The sequence below is a fragment of the Gobio gobio genome (genome assembly GCF_949357685.1).
Source record: "Gobio gobio genome assembly, chromosome: 23".
In the NCBI taxonomy this organism is placed as follows: Eukaryota; Metazoa; Chordata; class Actinopteri; order Cypriniformes; family Gobionidae; genus Gobio; species Gobio gobio.
This window is the reverse complement of record NC_137119.1, coordinates 25,726,503-25,749,083: the sequence shown is the minus strand read 5'-3', so window position 1 is coordinate 25,749,083 and position 22,581 is coordinate 25,726,503. Positions and strand designations below refer to the sequence as shown.

Sequence of the window (22,581 nt, the reverse complement as noted above, 5' to 3'; positions counted from 1 at the left end):
ATTCTTTATTTAGCTTGTGCAGTTCTTGGTACTCTCTGAGAATGATAAAATAGTGTTCGACCCCTAAGGTAAAGCTGTTAAGTCTAATGCCGTTCATTCAGATTCTCTGATCTTTGTAGTGCGTGACTTGCGGAAAAGCCTTTAAAAAGCTGTGGTCGTTACATGAACACAACAAGATTGTCCACGGATATGCCGAGAAGAAGTTCTCTTGTGAAATCTGTGAAAAGAAATTCTACACCATGGCACATGTCCGGAAACACATGGTTGGTGAGTACTGGGTCAATTACTGGGTCATTCTGTCATTATTTAGTCACTTTCATGTTGTTCCAAACCCATATGAATTTGTATTTCTCCTAGTAACATAAAAAGTGAATATCCTGGACACTTTTTTTTAGTGTCATCAAAGTGATTAATGACTGAAGCAATGCTTACTTTGTCTGAGGAACAGATTGAAATTTAAGTAATTATTCACTGAAAATCTTGACACATGCACTTACATTGTAAAACATTTTTTTTTCTGTATTTTTGAAATAAAACAAAGATTATTGGAGTACGTGGTAACACTTTACAACATGGTGAGATTCATCCCAATAATGCATTAACTAACAATAAACAATACATTTGATACAGTATTTATTAATCTTTGTTAACAGTAATAATAAATAGTTTTAGTTTTTTATTAGTTCATATTATTCATAATTATTGCTTTAGAAGTGTTTTTTTCATTGTTAATTCAAGATAACTAGTACAGTTAACTAATATTAACAAATGTAACCTTATTGTAAACTTACCTAGTAAAAATATTTCAGTCCTTCTATTTCAGAATTTCACGTTTAATTCCGTGCGATCCTTCTCAATTCCCTGTAACTATTTCTTAATTAACTGTCCTGAAAGATTCAGTTAAAGTATGTACGATTTGTGAATGATTCACTCTTTTGAGTTGGATCTTTACAATTAATGATTTATCTAATTCACAATACTCATCTGAATGATTCAACCTCAAACAGTCTCAATTCAAGACCCTCCTTTTCAGGCAACATGCCACATCTTGATACTTTATCCTCTTCTGCATTGTGCATTACATTAACAAATGAACCCATGGATCCGTTTAAACAATACCTCCGCCTGTCACAGCTAGGTGGCGGTCAAGATGCTTCTTAATACAGCAGCACTGTCGAATGCACAAAGACATATTGTTGTGTAAATTAACCTTCAGGCAGAGGTAATACAGTACACCCTGGCCTTCATACTGTACGGTACTTTCATCTTCTGAAGCTTGATCTTCCCAGAGCTTGGTCCAACACAATAGTGAAATACCCAGCTCTGTTTTGAGCAGGGGAAAGAGCCGCTGTGACCTTGCTTTACCATCCAGAACAGACTGAGCTGAGGACAGAGGCTGTATTGTTTAATCTGCCCTGACAGCAGAGAGGAAATATCTTATCTAGAAGTGCTTCCTTCTTCTAGAATCCACTCGATTGTCCACAGGGCAACAAGTTACACTTGCTCATCTAACACTGACAACCAAGTAAATGCAGTAATAATGCTGTCTTATTATACTCAAGACCACAATCTCTCTCTTGCTAACCTTAAAAATTCACACTGAAATGTGTTTAAAGAGCACCTATCATGGCATTTAAAATGTTCCAAATATTGTTTTAGAAGTCCCCAACAACAGTTTTGCATGCATGCAATGACAAAAAAGACTTTAGTTTTCTTATAATATGCATTTATTTTTACCTGTTTTGACAGCGATTCTCAAATGATTCCTTTAGTGATTCACTTTTCAAAACCCCGCCTTTACGTGACGCTAATCTGCCGTGATTGGTCCGATGACCCAGTCAGTTGTGATTGGTATAGTCTGTGCAGATATTTTCGGAAACGGAACGCCCATCAAAGTCTTATAGTGACAGTAATTTGTTAATATGTGTCAGGAGTTATGAATATGAAAACCGCGTCTGTACCGTTTGATTGTAATATGAGCCTCAGCTGATCTCATTCATAAAAAAAACTCCTCTATTCTCCTCACGAAGACTCGCGACAAATCAACATCCCTCAGGGCTTTTAGTTCAAAAGTGTGCAGATGAGGCGACATATTGATAGATTCTCATATGTCTGTGTCACATTTCTAAACAGAGGAGTATTTTTTATTCAATACTTCCTCAAAATGCGCAGATATAGCCTAATCATGAGCGATTGAGTCTCTTATGTGTTGTTTTCAATTCATACTGGCAGCCGGAGGGCGCTCTGTGCACATGTAGTCCATGTACAGACAGACGAAGAAGATACCATGTGCCATAATAGAAGTCCATAATAAAAGCTTCCTGAGATCGCGAAACATACATTTGACGACTAATAAACACTCAATCGCGACGATGTATGGTTTGTCTTCAAGCCACTTAAGGCCCGGGTATACTTCACTTACCGCGCCCGGACGCGTCACGCGCGCAGCCCTGTCCGCGCGTCTTTTAAAGTATACTACACAACGGATGCGCGCGGAGGATCGCGTTCGACACATGCGCAGTAAAAAAGTGTCTATGCTCTACCAGACATCGGAGGGCAGCACTGAGTCCTGTCATCAAAGGGACATTTGCTGGGCATGATCGGAGAAGAACTGTAGTGGATCCACCATTGCAACATAGTTTGGAAGAAACACTGAAGAATCAAAAATTCTCTTTTTTTTCAAGCGTGTTGTTTTTAAACCGGTCTTTGCACACTCTTCTTCGACGGCTGAACACTGTGCTCAATACTGTGTGTATTGCCACCTAGTGGACTCTTCTGTACTGCTGGCGCATGCGCTGTTGCACGCGGACCGTCCGCGCAGTCTCAAAATTTGGGCTGCGCGCGGACGGGGTGTTCGGCCGGCCGCGAGCCCTCCGTATGACGAAAATTACGTCATGCGGGCGGTGCACGAACGCGGACGGCCGAAGTATACCCGGGCCTTTAGTCTTCAAATGCTCATCCTTGGGCAGATGAAAAAAGCTTTTTTGCTTTTGAGTCGCACTTCAGAACACAGGGTCTCGTGGCCATGATGTTTTCTAGTTTTCACTGGCGTCTTGTAGCGCAATAAGTGGGCGTATCGGTTTCAAATAACTTGACAAGTTGACGTCATCTAGTCAGAGAAAAAGCTTCGGTCTTCTAACGATTCTTAAAAATGACTCAGAGTCGACTCTTACTTTTGAAAGAAAATAACTTTATATACGGTGCACTGTCATATTTCAAACTATGCAGGATGTTTTTGTTCACTTAGATCTATGTTACACACTACATGAAAGGTAAATTTCAAAATTCCATGATAGGTGCTCTTTAAGATGAAATTAAGGAACACGCCACTATTTTTGAAAATAGGCTAATTTTCCAACTCCCCTAGAGTTAAACAGTTGAGTTTTACTATTTTCAAAAATAGTGGGGTGTTCCTTTAAATTCATTTTATTATCAGTTAAATATTTAGTTCAATCATGAAACTCCAGAGGGCGCAGGTTGATTGGCCTCTGCTGATCCTGCAGCCAATGAGATTTCTTGCTGAACATTTAAATAGTGTGGTTAATTTTTAACTTTAAGCTATTCCTGCAGCACGCTATCAGAGTTCCTCTGAAACCCTCCACCTCCCCCAGCTCCACCTGCCTAATCTGCTACAGGATTTATGTATGTTCTATTTATACAGCAACAGCGTATCTTACATGTTCACAGCTGTCCATACTTGCTCTGTAGCAGCAGCAGCAATAATGATTGTCATGATTGAACTGTTTCTATGAACGCAAAACAAGAAAGCAGATGTAATTTTTAAAACATGAATTTCTATTGTTCATTGCAGCTCACACTAAGGACATGCCGTTCACTTGTGAGACGTGTGGGAAGTCCTTCAAACGCAGCATGTCTCTTAAAGTGCACTCTCTCCAGCACTCTGGAGAAAAGCCATTCAAGTGTGAGGTGAGTTCACTCATGCTGATTATCAGGCCAGAGATATTCAGGTATTGCATTCAGAAAAAGCCATTTTCTATTAAAGGGTTAGTTCACCCAAAAATGAAAATGATGTCATTAATTACTCACCCTCATGTCTAGGGTTGGGCATCGAGAACCGGTTCCAACTTGGAACCGTTTAAAAAATAACGATGCCATTGGAATCGTTTAGAAATTTTGTTTTCAATTCCGATCATCGGTTCCAAACGCGCAAGTTTTCGGAAGTGCTTGCCGCGCCCGTTTGTTCTGTTGCAGCCATGGAGCATGGTAAGCGGCGCTTAAAAGTGTGGTTTTTTCACTTTTTAAAAAAAAGCCTGGGTCGGCACAGTGCAACACATATTTCTTGCACGGGAGGATGCACTACAAATATGTGGTGTATAAATTAACAAGTGTAGCGTGTTTGAAATGCTGCAGGTCTGTCCTCCTCGGGCAACCCTGCGCTAACCAACGTTATTAAAGGGATAGTTCACCCTGAAATGGAAATAAAGCCTTCTTTTACTTACCCTGATGTTGTCCCAGTGCCCTATGTCTTATGACATTTAAAATACTGTTCCTGCACGCGCTCCTATGGCAGTGAATGGCGATCAGCTAAAACATTACACAAAATAAACAAATGTATCACGCAACGATACAAGGAGACGCGCGCCATATGGAAAGTGTTCAGGGGGCACACTATAAGGTTTTGCCAGAAAGAAACCGTATTATTCAGTCAAAACACTGAGCTCGGCCGTTATTCTGAGCGCGCTCCTCTGTGTACACTATGAGCCGTCAGCAGCCGCCGGCGCTCATGCCTACTATAATAACTCGCACTGTAGTCATTGTACCCACGATAAGCACACACACACACACACACACACACACACACACAACCATTTTGAGAAATCAAGCTCAATAGAAAAAAACGCAATTCTTTTCTATAACGTATATGATAAGAAATAATACTAATAATATAACCTCCTTAAGTGAATATTGTGTACCGGTTGTCATGACAATATTGCACGAGGCTACTGCGGCTTGGAGTGCGCACACACAGGAACACGCGCATTTGAACAACAGCTGGGTGAGTAAAAGATGGCTTTATTTTCATTTCAGGGTGAATTAACATTATCCCACCTCGTCATAATCAGGTAAGTGATTGTAGTGTAATAACAAAGCCCTTGACTAAATTGCGAATTGTGGTGAACAACAACGTTACTGAAATTATTTTCCCCCCTCGTAGATAAATGTAGCTATACGCAAATTATATACGCAAAAAACACACGCTAGTAGCAGTCCTAATATGACTGCTGTTAATGCTATTGTTAAACCGGGACTCGGTGTGAAACTCCATTCACCTTTGCAGCAAAGCAAGTGAAAATGCCAGCGGAGAAAGTCCCAAAACTAAAACTCATTATTGAATCAAAATACAATTTTCCTCTGTGAAATGAGCCTGTGACATGTTGTGACTCCACCCCTCAAAGAATCGGAATCGAGATTCGAAAACAACCGTAATCGAAACTAAGAATCGGAATCAGAATCGTTCAAATCAAAACGATGCCCAACCCTACTCATGTCGTTCGACACCCGTAAGACCTCCGTTCATCTTCAGAACACAAATGAAGATATTTTTGTTGAAAGCTGATGGCTGAGAAAGGCCTCAGATAGGCCTTCATTGGCATTCAGTACATTTACACTCACAAGACCCATAAAAGGCACTAAAAACGTTGTTACAAAGTCCATCTCACCACAGTGACTCTACAATAATTTTACTATGCGACGACAATAGTTTTTGTGCGCAAAAAAAATCAAAATAACACCTTTATCCAACTTGTTCTTGTCTTCCATGTGTGCCTCCACGACGCATGCGCGAGAATATGACGCAGATCTGGCGTTCGGACACATGACCCAGAAGCGGTTTGTTTACAAGCAGAGGAAGACGCGCGTGTCTAAGCTGTTGAATTCTACATTGATCGTGCTTTAGGTCTCGGCGTAGTGCTCAAAATCGGGCTAAAGTGTGCATTTCATGGATTCCCGAACGCCGGCGCTATGTTATATTCTCGCGCATGCGTCGTGGAGGCATACTCGGAAGACAAGAAGAGGTTGAATAAAGTCGTTATTTAGATTTTTTTTTTGCGCACAAAAACGATTGTCATCGCTTCGTAAAATTATTGCAGAGCCACTGTGGTGAGATAGATTTTGTAACGACGTTTTAAGTGCCTTTTATGGGTCTTGTGAGTGTAAATGTACTGAATGCCAATGGAGGCCTATCTGAAGCCTTTCTCAGCCATCAGCTTTCAACAAAAATATCTTCATTTGTGTTCCGAAGATGAAGGTCTTACGGGTGTCGGACGACATGAGGGTGAGTAATTAATGACATAATTTTCATTTTTGGGTGAACTAACCCTTTAAGTTCTTAACTCTTTCTCTGCCAAACACAGAATTTTCCGTTATTTGTGAGAAAACGCTTCCCCGCCAAAAAGAATTTTCCGTGTTTTCACTGTAATATGCTAGGGTACGCTATTACACATCTTCTGAATGAGTACAGAATCTCCTGTAGCAACAATGAGTTTTGGGGAATAATTAACTCAAATGGTATTAATATTCATGAGTCTATGAATATTATTTGCTTGTTGTACAGACAAAATTTACGTATAACGGAACCTTTAATCATTTAAAAGTAACCTTTATCCAAATTGATTTCTTCATCAATTATCAATCTTACAAACCTTAAGAAACATTGATCTGTTTGATCAGGACAAATAATATCTCTTATGTTTGAACCATTTGTATCACTGAAGGAGTAATACAAGAAAATCAAGCTTAAATGGGTAGCTAAAATCTTACGTCTCATTGACTTTGATATCTGTGAGCAAAACAATACGGATTCAATTTAATGCAATCATTGGGTTTTAATAAAACAACTACAGTTTACAAAGCTACGATTCATACGGGGAAATATGCATATGTATGTAGGAGAAAACAAACAATATGGTACAAACAAGGAAACATGAAACTTAACGAATAATAAAAAGGGAAGAAGAATTAACGAGAGAGAGAGAGAGAGAGAGAGAGAGAGAGAGAGAGAGAGAGAGACAGACAGACAGAGAGAGAGAGACAGACAGAGAGAGAGAGACAGCTTCAGTCTTTTCGTAAGAGCCCACAAGAAATTCATATAAATTCATAATTCCGACAACCTTTTTCAAGCAGTTTGATTGTGAAATAGAATACTTGCATTACTACGGCTTCTCGTGTAAGTGTCTGAGTTCGAATCGTCGGGGAAGTTCGCTAAGGATTTGTGAGTCCCAGGTGAACTTCTTTGAAGTTTAGGAAAGTCACTCCAGAAGTCTGCCGGTTTCTCTCTCTGTGCGGGGAGGCCTTCTCTCAGGGTTGGGAAGACCAGGGATGGTCTTCCCCTCCATGGCTAAAGGCCAAGAGGTCCGTTCCTTGTGGTGGCGAGAATGCAAAGAGCTGACGGTCGGTTCCAGTTTTTATAGAGGGGAAGGCCGACGCCTTCAACGCTCAACGCTCTTGCGGCTACATGATGTGGTTTGGATCTAATCAGCGTAACACACAGGCCCTTTGTTTAAGCATGATTTGATTAGACAAGTCACGAGGGCTGTGAGGTGTTCAGACTTTGGTCTATCCTGCCACATGACTGATTGAATCATTACTGTTACACTCCTGATCAAAACACAGACGAAGAAGTCGCAAAAAAACAAGTGATCGTATGTAAGCAGATGCATATATAAAATAATGTGATCATCAACATTAAACATCATATAAATCAAAACTGCCTAATGTTACTGAATGAAATGTCATCCCAGGATGAGCTATAGGACTGTGCAATTATTAGGGATGTTGATGGACTCGACCTACTCCATCTGAATCTGATCTGGATATAGTCTTTGACAAAAACGTGATTTTCTCAGCTTTTTGTTCAAAACGTTGTTGTTTTTTATGAAACATACCCATATTTAATTGTTGATAAAAATGGAATGCATAAAATGGAATGCATTTTTGTTTAAAAGCAGAGTGTCTGCTATTTCGTTTGATATATTGCATGCTTAGATATTCATACAACAAAATATTCTATGAGCCATTACATTTTTGTGAAAATGATCAAAAACCATGGCGGTGGCTTGCAACTTTTTAAAAAAACGCTGGCGGGGAAAGAGTTAAGTGTCCTATCAGTGTGTTTTTAAATGTTTTTGAAAGAAGTCTCTTATGCTCACCAAGGCTGCATTTATTTGATCAAAAATACAGTAAAACAGTGATAGTGTGAAAAAAAAATTCAATTTAAAATAACTGCATTTTTTTAATGTAATGTATTCCTTTGATGGCCGAGCTGAATTTTCAGCATCATTACTCCAGTCTTCAGTGTCATATTTTCCTTCAGAAATCAGTCTAATATGATGAAACATTTCTTCTTATTATTATCAATGTTGAAATAGTTATGCCTGATGTTTATGTGAAAAATTATACATTTCTTTTTCAGGATTCTTTAATGAATGGAAAATTCAAAAGTACAGCATTTATTTGAAATCGATTCCTTTTGTAACATTATAAATGTCTTTACTCTCAATTGAATGCATGTTTGCTAAATTCTTTTTTTTTCTTCAAAAAACCTAATACACTTCTTTTTAAGTTGAAAGTTGAAATGTGTGTTTGTGATTATATGTCTTAAAAATAACTTTAAACAGAGAAACAGAGATGTTAATTATCTACTGTATCTGATGCCACTACTCGTGTTGTAGAACTGCAGTGAAAGATTCCAGTACAAATACCAGCTGAGGTCACATATGAGCATCCATATCGGACACAAGCAGTTCATGTGCCAGTGGTGTGGGAAAGACTTCAACATGAAGCAGTACTTTGATGAACACATGAAGACCCACACTGGTAAGAACCTCCACTTTGGCACCTGTCAAATTTTGCATTATTGTAAGGGTAGTTTTAGGGTTGGGGTAGGTGTAGGTGTTAATAAAACACAGTCCGGTAAGAAGCACATTTATTCATTGTTATTTTATCGTGGGATTTTGCCTCACTTCCGGCCGTTGCTGTACCCCTTCTAGCCACAACTCTTCTTCTCCGTTTTTAGTGTATATATGTGGCAGAATTACAGCGCCACATACTGGTCTGGCATGTATACTACATCGTTTTGAGTCGGTTTCAGTGGTTTTGTGTGTACGCAGATATTTCTTGAGACGAGGGAAAAAAAAGATTGGATAGGGCTTCATGCTCTGGCTTCATGTGGCCTAAGTTCTTCCATCTTTTTGTCTGTTCCAGGAGAGAAACCATATATCTGTGAGGTCTGTGGAAAGAGCTTCACGAGCCGTCCCAATATGAAAAGGCACCGCCGCACTCACACTGGCGAGAAGCCATACCCCTGTGATGTCTGCGGACAACGTTTCCGCTTCTCCAACATGCTCAAAGCACACAAGGAGAAGTGCTTCCAGGTCAGCAACCCCATGGTATCCGATACCACCAACCTTCTGGGCCTGGACTCCACGTCAACTGATATGGACACACCAGCCAATCAGTTACCCAGCCACCCCTTGACCCCTCCTGGAGAGGCATCCAGTCTCCACCAGGTCAAGTCGCTCTCGCTTCCCTTCGTTCACTCAATCGTAGGTCTTCCCTCTCCCCCGACCCTGTTTTCCACTGAAAGGGTTATCTCTGGTAACGACTAGTTTTGATTTTAAGGTTCCTTTGATTGTTTATGGTCTGAAACCCAAAGCTTGCAGTAGCTCCCCGTGAGCTTTTTGATTCACATCTGATGTGAATCACTCTCATAGGGGTTTCCAAACATGCTGAGCGAGGTCGAAGACTTCCGGCAGGTGTTTGAACAGTGTGCGACACTGAATATTCCTTTTAAACTGTGCAGATTTTCACTTATCTTATTCTCATAGAGATATTTTATATACTGTTCAAATAAGCTTCTCGTATAACAGAAAACAAATGTTCTCATTATTTTTGTTAATGTTTAATGCATTTTTGTGAGCTACAGGATTAGCAGTTAGCACTGCATTTCTGAATTTCACACGCTCTTGCTATAGTCGTTCATGCTTTGTCCGTTTGGTCTAACTAGTTGATATTCCCGTTAGCTGCGTTACAAAATACAAATGCGTATTGAACTCACAGCAGAGGGCGCTGTGGGACGTGAGCATTGCAACGTTTTGGAATTATAAACATGTAGCATAAATATGTCCCCCTGCCATAACCAAATCCAGATGTATCGCAGTAACCAAATCCTGTTAGCTTATATGTTCTTACTGAATATGAAATGTATAATCACTCCAGCACCTTATTTTTAATCGTAGATGTATTTATATTGTCCTGTCTTCTTCGTATTCTGAAAGTTTAAAGTTTTGCCACATGAGGTCCTCTGATATTTGCAGAGGTTTGTTTTGTGAAGCGTCTGTGCAGGGCACAGATTGGACGATCGGTTTGTATCAAAGGTTATATGTAGCAGAGGCACTTGAGAGAACCTTTATTATTTAAAAAATCCCAAAGAAGGATGTTTCGCAATTTTGTTTCTCAAAATAATATTTTACAATTTTCAGAGCACTTTACTCAGTGTTGGCCATATGTGTAATGGCAAAATCTGAAACGCCTAAACCACTTATGAAGGAATGATTGTGAAATGGAGTGTGTTTTATTTGCGTGGAGGCAATATCAAACCTGGATGAGCGCCAGGGTATGTTGAATGTCTGAAATGCTTTATGGTACACAGAACAGGTTTATCAGCTATTTTTTTACAGCGATTTATCAGTCATCATTAATACTTTCACTTATTTTTTTTCTCTTTACACTATTTTATGATGGTTTTAAATGACAGCCTGAATAACTCATAGAAAGTGAAGGCTTCAGTAGTCAAATGATTGAAATCATGTTATTGTTTTGTGCCCTAAAAATGTAATGATGTAGCAAACTATTAGACCCGCCTTCTGGGACTCATGTATGCTGGTCCTGTTGAGAGGGCACATAGAATCTGAAGAGTTAATCGAAAATTTGTAAAAAAATAATTCCTTACCCAGTGTCAGAGGATTTGTATAGACAAAATATAGTTGAAGAAAACACTCTAACAACTCTAGGAGCAGTAAAATGTAGTAGCTATAATAGGTATTATCCAATATAAATATTGAAATATATAAATATATATATATACACACACACACACACATTTACAACATATATAAATATACATAGTCTGTAAATAAATTCTGTCAGTTTCTGTTTAATCAGTTTTCTTTGTTTACATTCTTTATAGAGTCAAATGAATGTGGTGAGATGTGGAGGTCAGCACCCATGAAAGAACTTGCAAGATGGAAATATGTTTTTATATGGGGAATAAGCTCTAGAATTTTACCTTCTTACCATCTTAAATATTACCGTACCTTGTTCACAGCAAGTCATGTTTCTCAGTTAAGAAAACTCAGCTTAATGCAAGTAATAGCAAGTGGTTTTAAATGGTACGTGTTTCTTTAAGAAGTTTCTGAAAGTCCCGGCAGAATGTTCAGTTAAATATGGAAGCTTGTTTCTGCCATGGAATAAAAAGATTAAAAGGGTAATTGTGACTTTTTTTCTTGCGTTTGCAAGTTTATATCTCACAATTGCGAGATGTGAATTCTGAGAAGAAAAATCTGAATTGTGACAAATTTGCAACTCTTGCAGAAAAAAAGTCAGACTCGTAAGACAAAAAAGTCGCTATTATACATCTTTATGACTTTATTCCTTTACAAAAGGGGTTATTATTAGCAGAATGCTCAAGCTGCTACATTAGGGTGAGTAAATGATGACAGCATTTCCATTTTTGTCTAAACTATCCCTTTAAGTTTGGAATGGAATTGTAGAAGTTCTGGAATTAATTTAAAAAACAGAGCATAACATGCTAGGTCTTTAGTAAGATAACACAGTATTTTAAACAATTAGCCCCTAATTTGCAATGTTCTGTATTGGTCAATATGTTTTATTTATGTATCTGTAACTAGTCAGTGTGGCGGTCATAACCAGCTCATTGTGGAGGCACTATAACAAACCTGCCTTAAGTGTGTAATGGAAATAGAGTTGCCATGATCATGAATGTGTAGATTGAAATTACAGTGGCATGACTGTGGAAGATAAATAAAAAAGACTTTTTTATTTTATTTAGAAGAAATCTAAATGTTGTGCCAGATGATTATTAAGCCTGTTTATGGTTTATGGTATCACTTTATTAGTGTCCTCAATTCTTGGGATCTCAATACATTGAGGATGTTTATATTTTGAAAGCCCCTTTTAATATATTTAAACATATTTCATGTCATTTTCATGATGATATTATTGAAATATTTAAAGGTGCACTGTGTAATTTTTAGCGCATTGGTGAGGTTGCGAATTGCAACCGCTCACCCCTCACTTTCGAAGCACATAGAGAAGCTACGGTGGCCGACACAGGACAAAGATGTCGTTGTCTGAGACGGAGTAGTTCAGACTGACGGCAGAAGATCTGGACTCTATCTCAGGTTTCATTGGTCAAGGACCGCCCAATAGTACGTTTGACTAACATGTAACGCAACCAATCACAGTTTGTTTTGTTCCCGCCATGTTTAGGGGCGTCAAAATGTAAAGTCGTTGTCCCTGCAATAACAGAACGGCGTGCATCTAATAAATGATTCATTCAAGAACTTTGTTCAAGTTGGAACTTCACATACTTATGAAAATCCAGAATTTAGTTGATCCTGGTAAGCGTTCATGGTCACAGTTGTAAACACAACGGCATTCTTCTTCCACGAGGGAGTTTGGAGTCGTGGCATTTGTTTCAAGGCAGACTGTTAAAGAACGCAACACACACGTCTCACGGACATCCTGTAGAATGCAACCAATCAGATGGCGACTTCGAAACTCCTGAAGTGTTTCCAGAAGAGTGCCATATGCATCAGAAGTTCAGCCAACGGTCCGTGGGCGTGACATCTGAGGCTGAGACTAGAGACAGAGTACCTAGCGCTCTGTAGAGCAGTTTGTCCATTTAGGGCTAATGTAGAAACGTGGCGGCGCAAAATGCCGACTTCACTGTAAGGGGACCCGCAGTGTATGTAGATAGAAATGGCTCATTCTAAGGCAATAAAATCATAACGGTTTATTATGTAAGGTCTTTATACACCACTAAAAACATAGTGATGTATATTATATTGCATTTCTGTCAATAGATCCTCATGAATACTACACACTGCACCTTTAAAACTTCCCCAGAATGATGCACATAGCACTTGCGTTATGTTTTATAACAAGGTGAATGAACACAGAATTCACTTTTTCTTTTTTTTCTTTTTTTGTGTGCACTTTATTTGGATATAAAGTTATGGTACAAGGTTTTGGATAACAAATGTTTTGTTAAAAAAGATTACTAGAAACATACTGCTGAAGGCTTTCTGTTATATATTTCTGTTATCGTATTTTTCCCCTTAATTTCTTTCTCTCTCTCTTAAACTAAAGTCTTATTGTTTTACATGACGTGAAATTGCACAGAAGTAAATCTCTATCTTTGGAAATATTCTACTACGAAAAAAGGCCATTGAAGAGCTACATTTTGAAATGATTTTGTGCACCTGAAAGAACATGTTTCTCTTACAGGTTGTGAGGGAGAATAAAAGGTGGAAGTCTTTACTATTTTGTATGTTTTGCATACTTTACTATTTGTATTATTCCTAGGTTGCTGCTTTTTAAGAAAGACTTGGGATGCTTGTGGCCTTTTCATTTTTTTTAAGTATGTATGTTTAAGTGATTTTGGAAAGAAAGAAAGAAAGAAAGAAGGATTTGTCTGTAATTTTAGTTTGTTCTGGTGTGTGCTATCCTTTGTAATAAATTATAAGCGATAGCAAAAGATGATTTGCACTTAACATTTTGTGTAATTTTTCTTATTATCTGTTTAATTTTTAAAGAAGCCACTCACCATGCAGTTATCTTGGAAATACATTTTAAAACCAAATTCAAGGAATATATTCACTTTTTTCCTAAACTAGCACTCAACATGTAATACTTAAACTTACCCATACTTTCAATGTATTAAAACAATCATGAGTGTTACTGTTCCTACGTTTTAATTACGCTAGTATGTCTTGGTTTAACTTTGTGTACATGCAGTTGTGCTGGTTCTGTCAGCAGAATACTAAACAATACAAAGACTAGCGGTGCTAATAAAATGCGGCTGTATTTTGTCATTTATTGTATTGGGTAGTATTTATTGTCTGTAACAAAATAAAATGATAATTTCAATAGTGAACTAAATGAAACATCACACCAAGCATTTTTGTGTTTGTTTTTTGCTTTACTTTGAAAGGCAAATATTTCTCTCATACAGAATTGTCACATGAACAATAATCTTAAAAAACAATACAATTACCAATTACACTACATGACACAAGAAACTCTGACCATAATAAAAGTGTTCGGAAACAGCATTTGCACAGTTTTATTTGTGCTGGTTGCAACATAGGCTTACTGGAAAAACGTGCCTCTACATTTTTGCAAAATTCAAAAAACATACATAAATACAATTCACTGCAGTTTCCAGCTGAAATCAACACTAGTGGCAGTAAAACACCAACAACTTGTATTCCTTTTCAAACAAATTATAATTACAGGGGCAGATTATCTTTTAATAAAGACGTGTAATGGATTTTAATGGAGATTTGAACTTATTACTAGTAAAGTACACTAAAATCCACTGCAACGTTTATAAAACTTTTAAAAGTCGGAGTAGTACTGCAGGTCTAAAAAATCTAAGCAAATATTTCTGCTTGCGATTCTCAAGCAAAGGATTTGGACACTGACTGGTTCTCTACGTATGTTAATGTATATTGTATATATATTCTCTTATATATGTTAATATGTTAACTCCCCTGCCTCAAGAGGCGAACTAGCGACAGACACAAGAGGCTGCGGTCTTTAGCGTCCTTGTTGGCGCACCCATCTCCCATGCTGGAGACGCCAGTTCAAGTGCGGGTCGAATAGGATCGGTTACATTTGGTGCCGTGACCCGGATGGGAGTGAGGTTTAGGGGGGTGAGTGTAACGTAGGCCAGTAAGAGCTGTGCAGTTTAACCCCACTCCCCTGCCTCAAGAGGCAAACTAGCGACAGACACAAGAGGCTGCGGTCTTTAGCGTCCTTGTTGGCGCACCTGCCTCCCATGCCGGAGACGCTGGTCCAAGTGCGGGTCGAATAGAATCGGTTACATTTGGTGCCGTGACCCGGATGGGAGTGAGGTTTAGGCCGGTTCGAGTCCCGCCCGTTACATTGATAAAAGAGCTCACAGACTTGTAGGATAAAGTTGAAATGTTATGGTTGCTTTAGCAAAACATTTTTTCTCACAGTTGCTTTTGTTAACACTATTGGTATTTGTTTATTGTAGGTGGTATGTTATATTTTCAAACACTAATAGTGCATTAATCTTTTAGTGCCACTCACTGGACATTTGATTTCAGAACTGCTGCCATATGTACAACAACCTACATAATCAAAGTTGGAGTCAGATTCACATTCATCTGTTTTAGATAAAACTGAACATGCTTTTATCGCCACTCACTGCACATTTCACCTTTGAAGTGCTGCGAAATGTGCAAGAAGCAGCATAATATCATTTTGCAGAAATTATGCCACAAGTACGTTTTTCCATTGAGCCTGGGTTGGACGGCTTTTTATTTCTGTTCCAAATGATAAATGATTCATAACATGTGTTTGAATGTTGAATATCATATGATCACTTTCATGGAATGAGTCTGAGAACACAGATGTTCTGTCCTCTTATGTTTCCTTCTGGTTCAGACTTGTCTTCACTTTGTCCAATAGCTGATTTTAAACCAGCAGAGAGTTCTTTCCTTTTTGGTTCACTGAATCATTGGACAGCGCTGGCTTAGTCTCACATTTTTGTGAGTCGAAGACTGTTGAGACGAACTCCCAGAACTGTTGCACCAGATGCATAATGAATCTCCCTCAGTATGCCGTTCCATTTCCTCTCGCCCTCATCATACCTGTGAACAAACAAGAACCTTTTTATTTGAACATATTTGGATTGTAATGTATATGTGGTCAAATCATGTATGTTATACAAAAAAATATTAGTAGAGATGCACAATATATCAGTACCATATGAATTACTGGCTGATGTGGTTTTAAATTTTTGGATATTGAATATTTAAAGCTACACTGTGTAACTTTTTTAGTTTATTCTTAGCTAAAAACACTTAGTTCTTTCAAAAATATATGTGCTCATTAATGTATATTTACTTCTTTCAAGTAATAAAGTATTCTCGTAAGTTTATAATATGCCATTGAAAATACATACGGGTAAGGGGTTTGAATGCGGGTCGCCATGTTGCCCCTCCATCTTGAAAGTACATTAGCCAAAGAGGGACATACCCGTAAATTCAAGCTTCGCCTTTCGCGTTCTAACACTCGATGGCACCGGAATTGAGAGGAACAGAAACTAAAATTCGCTGGATGGTCATATACCATTTCACCACTAGATGGGGGGAAATATCACACAGTGTAGCTTTAATGGTGCATGCTCATTTAAAAGTTCACACAGCATTTAGCGTTTTTAATTTATTTAGACAATATAATGTAGAACTTTACATTGTCTGTTATTGCTACATCCCTTTATACACTATCGTTTAATAGAACGTTCGGCATGATTTGAAAAAAAAAGAAATTAATACTTAACCCTCATCCTCTCCTCGGGTCATTTTGACCCAAAATTATTATTATTTTTATTGGGTGTTCATTGGAGTGGTCCAAGACCTTAGGACTTTTGTCACGGTTGAACTTGGAATACACACACACACACACACACATAAAAATTGACTGGATTCGAGGAGTTTATGTGGTTGTAATAAAAAAAGTAACAAATCCTTCCCTTGCGGGAAGCGCTGACCCCCATAGGTATGAATGGAATGTGAAGATTTTTTTTTTGCCCAAAAAATATAAAACATCTGGCACAATCCAGAACAAACACACACACAAATGAAGACATGAGACTATAGAGCATTCCCAATGCAGAGCACACTCGCATGCATACACACACACACACACACAGGAATTCCCATTTAAATGAATGGGGTCATAACGGGGGATTTTTTCCCCCAATTTTAGTCAGTGCAGACTGCACACAGATGTGAAGTGGTTAGATTTGAACACATTTACAATGCAGAACAAATTCTAATCAAAAGTGACAGTAAAGACAATATTACATAATATTTCTGTTACAAATAAATGCTGTTCTTTCGAACTTTCCACAAAAATATAAAAACTTTTTTCATCATTTGTAATAATCATAAATGTTTCTTGAGCACCAAATCAGCATATTCGAATGATTTCTGAAGGATCATGTGGCACTGAAGACTGCAGTAATGATGCTGAAAATTCAGCTTTGTATTCAAAAGGAATAAATTACATTTTAAAATAAAAAAACAGTTATTTCAATTATACAAATATTGAATATTTTTACTGTATTTTTGATCAAATAAATACAGTCTTTTCAAACCAACCCCAGATTTTTAAACTGTAATTAATTATATCAGCTCCCTTTGCATCCCTCTACTTAAAGACTGATTGGTGTAGTTAATGAGCGCCTCACCTCCAGATGTCATTCATCTCCTGTGGCATCAGATCATCGCTGTCCTCTTTAGGGAACATGGCAAAACCACCCACAGCATAGAGGACACCACACACAGTGACCAGGCTAAGGGAACTACGTTCCTGGGGAAAATCCACAAACTCTGACCACCTGTCACATAGAGAAGGCTGTGGTTAAATATCATTTTAATGCAAGCTATTTATGTTGAGTTTGTCCCACAAGTCAATGCGTATCTTAAAACTCAGATTATAATGCAACAGGTTTATGTATGCGGCCACACTTACTTGTTGGTTTTGATGTCATAGACCTCAGCGCTGCCTGTGAGGCCAGTGTCAGTGACACCAGCTGCCACGTAGATCATGTTTTTGCGGACGGTGACCCCAAAAAGTGAGCGTGCAGTATTTAATGGAGCCAGATCCATCCACTGATGCTTTTTAGTGTCATACGCACACACTCTATTCAAACACTGCCTACAAAATAAGACAAATATGTGTAACTGTGAGATATGTAACACTGTACAGCTACACCACTGTTTAAAATCTTTGAATAATTATGTTTTTTTAAGTCTCAAGAAACATTTCTTATTGTCAATGTTGAAAACATTTGTGCTGCTTAATATTTTGTGGAAACCATATTACATATTCTTTGATGAAGCAAAATTGTTCAAAAGAACAACATTTATTTGAAATAGAAATCTTTTGGAACATAAATGTCTTTACTGTCACTTTTTTGATCAATTTAATGTGTCCTTGCAGAATAAAAGTATTAATTTCTTAATAAATCTCACTGACCCCAAACTTTTGAATGGTAGTTTATCACAGTTTCCAATAAAATATTAAGCAGAAAAAACTGTTGTCAACATTGATAATAATAAGAAATGTTTCTTGAGCAGCAAATCATATATTAGAATGATTTCTGAAGGATCATGTGACACTGAAGACTGGAATAATGATGCTGAAAATTCAGGAATCACAGGAATAAATTGCATTTAAAAAAATATTTTAACAGAAAACCGTTATTTTAAATGGTAATAATATTTGACAATGTTAATGTTTTTACTGTATTTTGATCAAATGCATCCTTGGTAAACACAATACTTATTTATTTTTTTATTATACACTTACTTGTCCTCTCCCTTTCCTCCGATTACATAGATCATTTCATTATGAGACACTACTCCATGGCCATATACTGGGTAGGGAAGGGGATCCGACTCGCCCCATTTAAGACACCTTAAAAAAACAGGGCTACTTGAAGTATCTGTTTGGAAGATTTACGATTCAATAAACACAAAAGACAAATGTACAGCTGATCTTCAAATAATTCATGTGGCACCAGTACTTACTGTCTGTCATAAACCATGACTGTGTCCAGAATGTGTTCTCCTTCTTTCATTTCTTTCCCTCCAATCGCAAAGATTAAGTTTTCAGCCTCACCCATCCCGAACAGGAAGCGGGGTGAGGGCATGGGAGGCATGCCCATCCAGTCGGATGTTGCAGGGTCAAACTGTATAATATATATAATATGAATAATTTAACTGTATACAGTCTACATGAGCACTTGCTGCTAATGTAAAGACCCCATGAAAGCATGAGGTGTGTGGCTTTTAGTGCATGTCTGTTAGCTGTGAAGTCATTCCCAATAAACACTTCTAAACATTAACAAAATAAACTTTTATCATACTTAAAATTACAAATAAAACATAAAAAGTCTTTGTCCTATGAGAAAATGAATTAAAAATAATGATGATACAGATTTTTCCACAGTCAAAAAATGCTCTCTAGAATGAGAATGTTCATCCCTCTAATACTTAAAAACCAGCTAGCAAATAACAAAACTAAAACTCTTGTTTTTTCAAAAGTCCTGCCAAAGCTTTCGGTTTCACAGGAAATATGTCTGTTAGCTGAGAAGTCATTCCCTGCAAACAAAAAACGTTCCCTTAACGTTAGAGTATGGTTCCGGTTTGGATGTTTCTTTGGGAACCAATTACTAACATTCAAGAAACTGTGTCCTGGTAAACCCTTCATTATGAGGACAAAATGTGTCCTTTGTTTGGTCCACATGAGAAAAAACACCTTATAAATCAGACTAAATAGTATTTTTTGAAAATATAAAAATTCAGAAAGTGTCCTGTGATGGGTATTAGGGGTTAGGGGATAGAGTAAAAACGGTATAAAAATCATGTCTATGGAAAGTCCCCATAAGACATGAAAACACAACATTAGATTAAATTAGAGGAACATTCAGAGATGTTAGTGTACTATACAGTGAATATTAAATGAATATATATATTTGAAAGAAACTTTAATCATTTTAAATATTTTTATCCAATTTATGTCCAATCCCTTCCCCGATACCAATTAAAACCAGCTAGCAAATAGCAAATCATGCAATGATACTTCTGTTTTGCTTGTTTTTTTTTAAGCAATGACCCCATCTAAATATCCTGCCTTAAGCTTAATCGAAAATCCGTTATCAACACAGGACAGAAAACTTATATCCAAATATATAGGTAAAATATGGGTTGATGCAAAAACACGCTGATCTGTTTACTATGATTTGTGTAGACATAAACTTCACAGTGTGTAGAATGAATGATTCTGAGAAAAGAATGAATGAAAACTAGACTGTACTAAAGCAGTAAATGAAGGAAAGTAGTCCTTTACCTGCAAAAAGTATGAATAGATCTGTTCGTCTTTGCTTTGCTCATCAAAAAAGAGTCCACCTGCCACAAATATCTGGTTTTCCTTTGTGGCCAGACTGCAGTGGTTTTTAGGGATTTGGGTAGAGAGTGCCGCCACGTAACAATCATTTCCCGTCGGGTCATAAGCCACCGATGCAGTGTCATTGATCAAGAAGATCAAGTCTCTCAGGAACATCCCGAAACGCAGATTGTCATTCAAGATGCCTGGAAGTAGCTCCTCTTGCTCTTCTTCTTCCTCTTCATCTCCCTCCTTCTGTCCTTTCTCATCAGCATTCTTTTTGCTTTTGGTCTTCTTGACTTCTGGAAGCTTCCCAGCATGGGCGTCTTTGACCAGTTGCAGTTTCTTGGTGATCTCTGGGTTTGAGCTCAACCATTCATGTTCCTCCACATTTTTGGCGAAGTAGTCTTGAGGAACCAGGCGTAATCTGATGCAATCCAGCAGACCCGGTAGATCCTCCAGCCTCTTTTCTTGGTCATGTGCAACCCACTTGATCAAAGCTTCGAAAACATCTTGCTCCGTTTCTACGTTCAAAGTGTCCGATGCAATAATGGCCGCCAATTCGCTTGGAGTCAGTGTCTGGAATTCTTCATCCCGAGCAATAAACTGGAAGCGTTCGCAAGCGAAGTTCCTCGCAGATATGGCCAGACGAGGACAATCCAGCATCAGTCCTAGTCGAAAAATCGCCAAACAGTTACTCAAACTCAGTCGCTTTTGCAGGAACGAGACGCATACAGTGAAAATCGAGGGGATCTGAAGCATGTTGGCCAAGGCGAAGATGTCCTGCACGTTTTGCTCTGTCACGTTGATGTTCGAGGTGTAGAGGTACTTCAAAATCATCCCCATGACGCCGGGCTCCACATCCTCCAGGACGATCTCCTTCTGTTTGCTCTCCTCCACACCTGACTTGAAGAAAGCTCTGAAGTACGAGCTGCAAGCAGCCAGGACCAACCGGTGGCATGGAAACTCTTTGTCTTTTATCTTCAGCACACAGTCAACCATCACATCGCTCTCCAGAAGATCGTATAGACCATCTTGCAGCAGGGTTTGCTGGTACATGCGCGGCTCCTCCATGGGATCTATGGGTATAGCCATATTGATCTTGTACTATACCTGATGGTCACAATGAACTCAATGGCTAGTCCGGCGCTCTCGGCTCCACACTTCTGTTAGTGGTTGAGAAAGAAGAGGCAGGGTTGAATCAGTTCCGCTTTGCTGTCAGAAACTCAGGCTTCATCAGCTGTCCCAATGCTTCATCCAAACTCCAACTGGGGGCTATTTATAGATCCTTCACAAAGATGAGGAATCCATACTTGTACATGTGAAACACAACCCCCTGTCCTGTGCAACAGCTGACACACTTCCCCATGGGAGACAGCTGTCAGAAGAAACACTGGCCTTCTAGGTGAGATCACAGGCCACTACATAGGACCTTTATGAGATTATGAATCACCCTCTTGATTCATTATTTTTATAGACTATATTATTGATAATGGGATATTTTATTACAGGGATTCTCATCTTATAATATTGCTTAAAATACTCAACTTTCCATACATTCCACTGCTTTGGAAAATGGCCCAAAATTATTTTTAAAAAATTTGAAAAAATATTCGGTAACTTTATTTTAAGGTAGTCAAACATTACACATACACCGTAAAAAGAAAAAAAGTTTCTGCCTTAAATGTTTAAGTACAATCAACTTTTTATGTCATTTAAACTTAAATTATATTAAAATGATTTGGAAAATGAGTTGAATCTTGTATAACTTATAAAAAAGTTGAAAATTGCTTAACTTATTTTGATGAGTTAAAGCAAAGTAAAAACATACACTCACCTAAAGGATTATTAGGAACACCATACTAATACTGTGTTTGACCCCCTTTTGCCTTCAGAACTGCCTTAATTCTACGTGGCATTGATTCAACAAGGTGCTGAAAGCATTCTTTAGAAATGTTGGCCCATATTGATAGGATAGCATCTTGCAGTTGATGGAGATTTGTGGGATGCACATCCAGGGCACGAAGCTCCCGTTCCACCACATCCCAAAGATGCTCTATTGGGTTGAGATCTGGTGATTGTGGGGGCCATTTTAGTACAGTGAACTCATTGTCATGTTCAAGAAACCAATTTGAAATGATTCGAGCTTTGTGACATGGTGCATTATCCTGCTGGAAGTAGCCATCAGAGGATGGGTTCATGGTGGTCATAAAGGGATGGACATGGTCAGAAACAATTCCCCATTAGTCCGTGGCATTTAAATGATGCCCAATTGGCACTAAGGGGCCTAAAGTGTGCCAAGAAAACATCCCCCACACCATTACACCACCA

The 22,581-nt window shown here is 38.3% G+C and overlaps 2 protein-coding genes across 4 annotated transcripts in view; one reads left to right on the top strand and one right to left on the bottom strand.

Moving 5' to 3' along the window:
• The window catches only part of zbtb47b (zinc finger and BTB domain containing 47b), a 47,607-nt gene extending 33,397 nt beyond the window's left edge, over positions 1-14,210 (top strand). The window contains exons 4-8 of one of the 3 annotated variants that reach the window (XM_079805492.1): positions 120-267; positions 3,812-3,927; positions 8,691-8,835; positions 9,223-9,563; positions 11,207-14,210. In XM_079805492.1, coding sequence (XP_079661618.1) covers positions 120-267; positions 3,812-3,927; positions 8,691-8,835; positions 9,223-9,563; positions 11,207-11,248 — 792 coding nt within the window. In that variant the 3' untranslated portion in view covers positions 11,249-14,210. Of the gene's footprint in view, positions 1-119; positions 268-3,811; positions 3,928-8,690; positions 8,836-9,222; positions 10,995-11,206 lie in introns of those variants that run through there. The other 2 variants (XM_079805491.1, XM_079805493.1) reach the window with 2 other exon arrangements.
• Positions 14,211-14,239: 29 nt separating this feature from the next.
• klhl40b (kelch-like family member 40b) lies at positions 14,240-21,505 on the bottom strand. Its single transcript, XM_079805494.1, has 6 exons — positions 20,215-21,505; positions 18,894-19,054; positions 18,673-18,780; positions 17,833-18,018; positions 17,549-17,698; positions 14,240-15,944 (listed from the first exon to the last, which is right to left on the bottom strand). Exons 1-6 carry the CDS (start codon positions 21,343-21,345, stop codon positions 15,833-15,835), a joined length of 1,848 nt encoding a protein of 615 aa, XP_079661620.1. The 5' UTR covers positions 21,346-21,505; the 3' UTR covers positions 14,240-15,832.
• Positions 21,506-22,581: the final 1,076 nt, after the last annotated feature.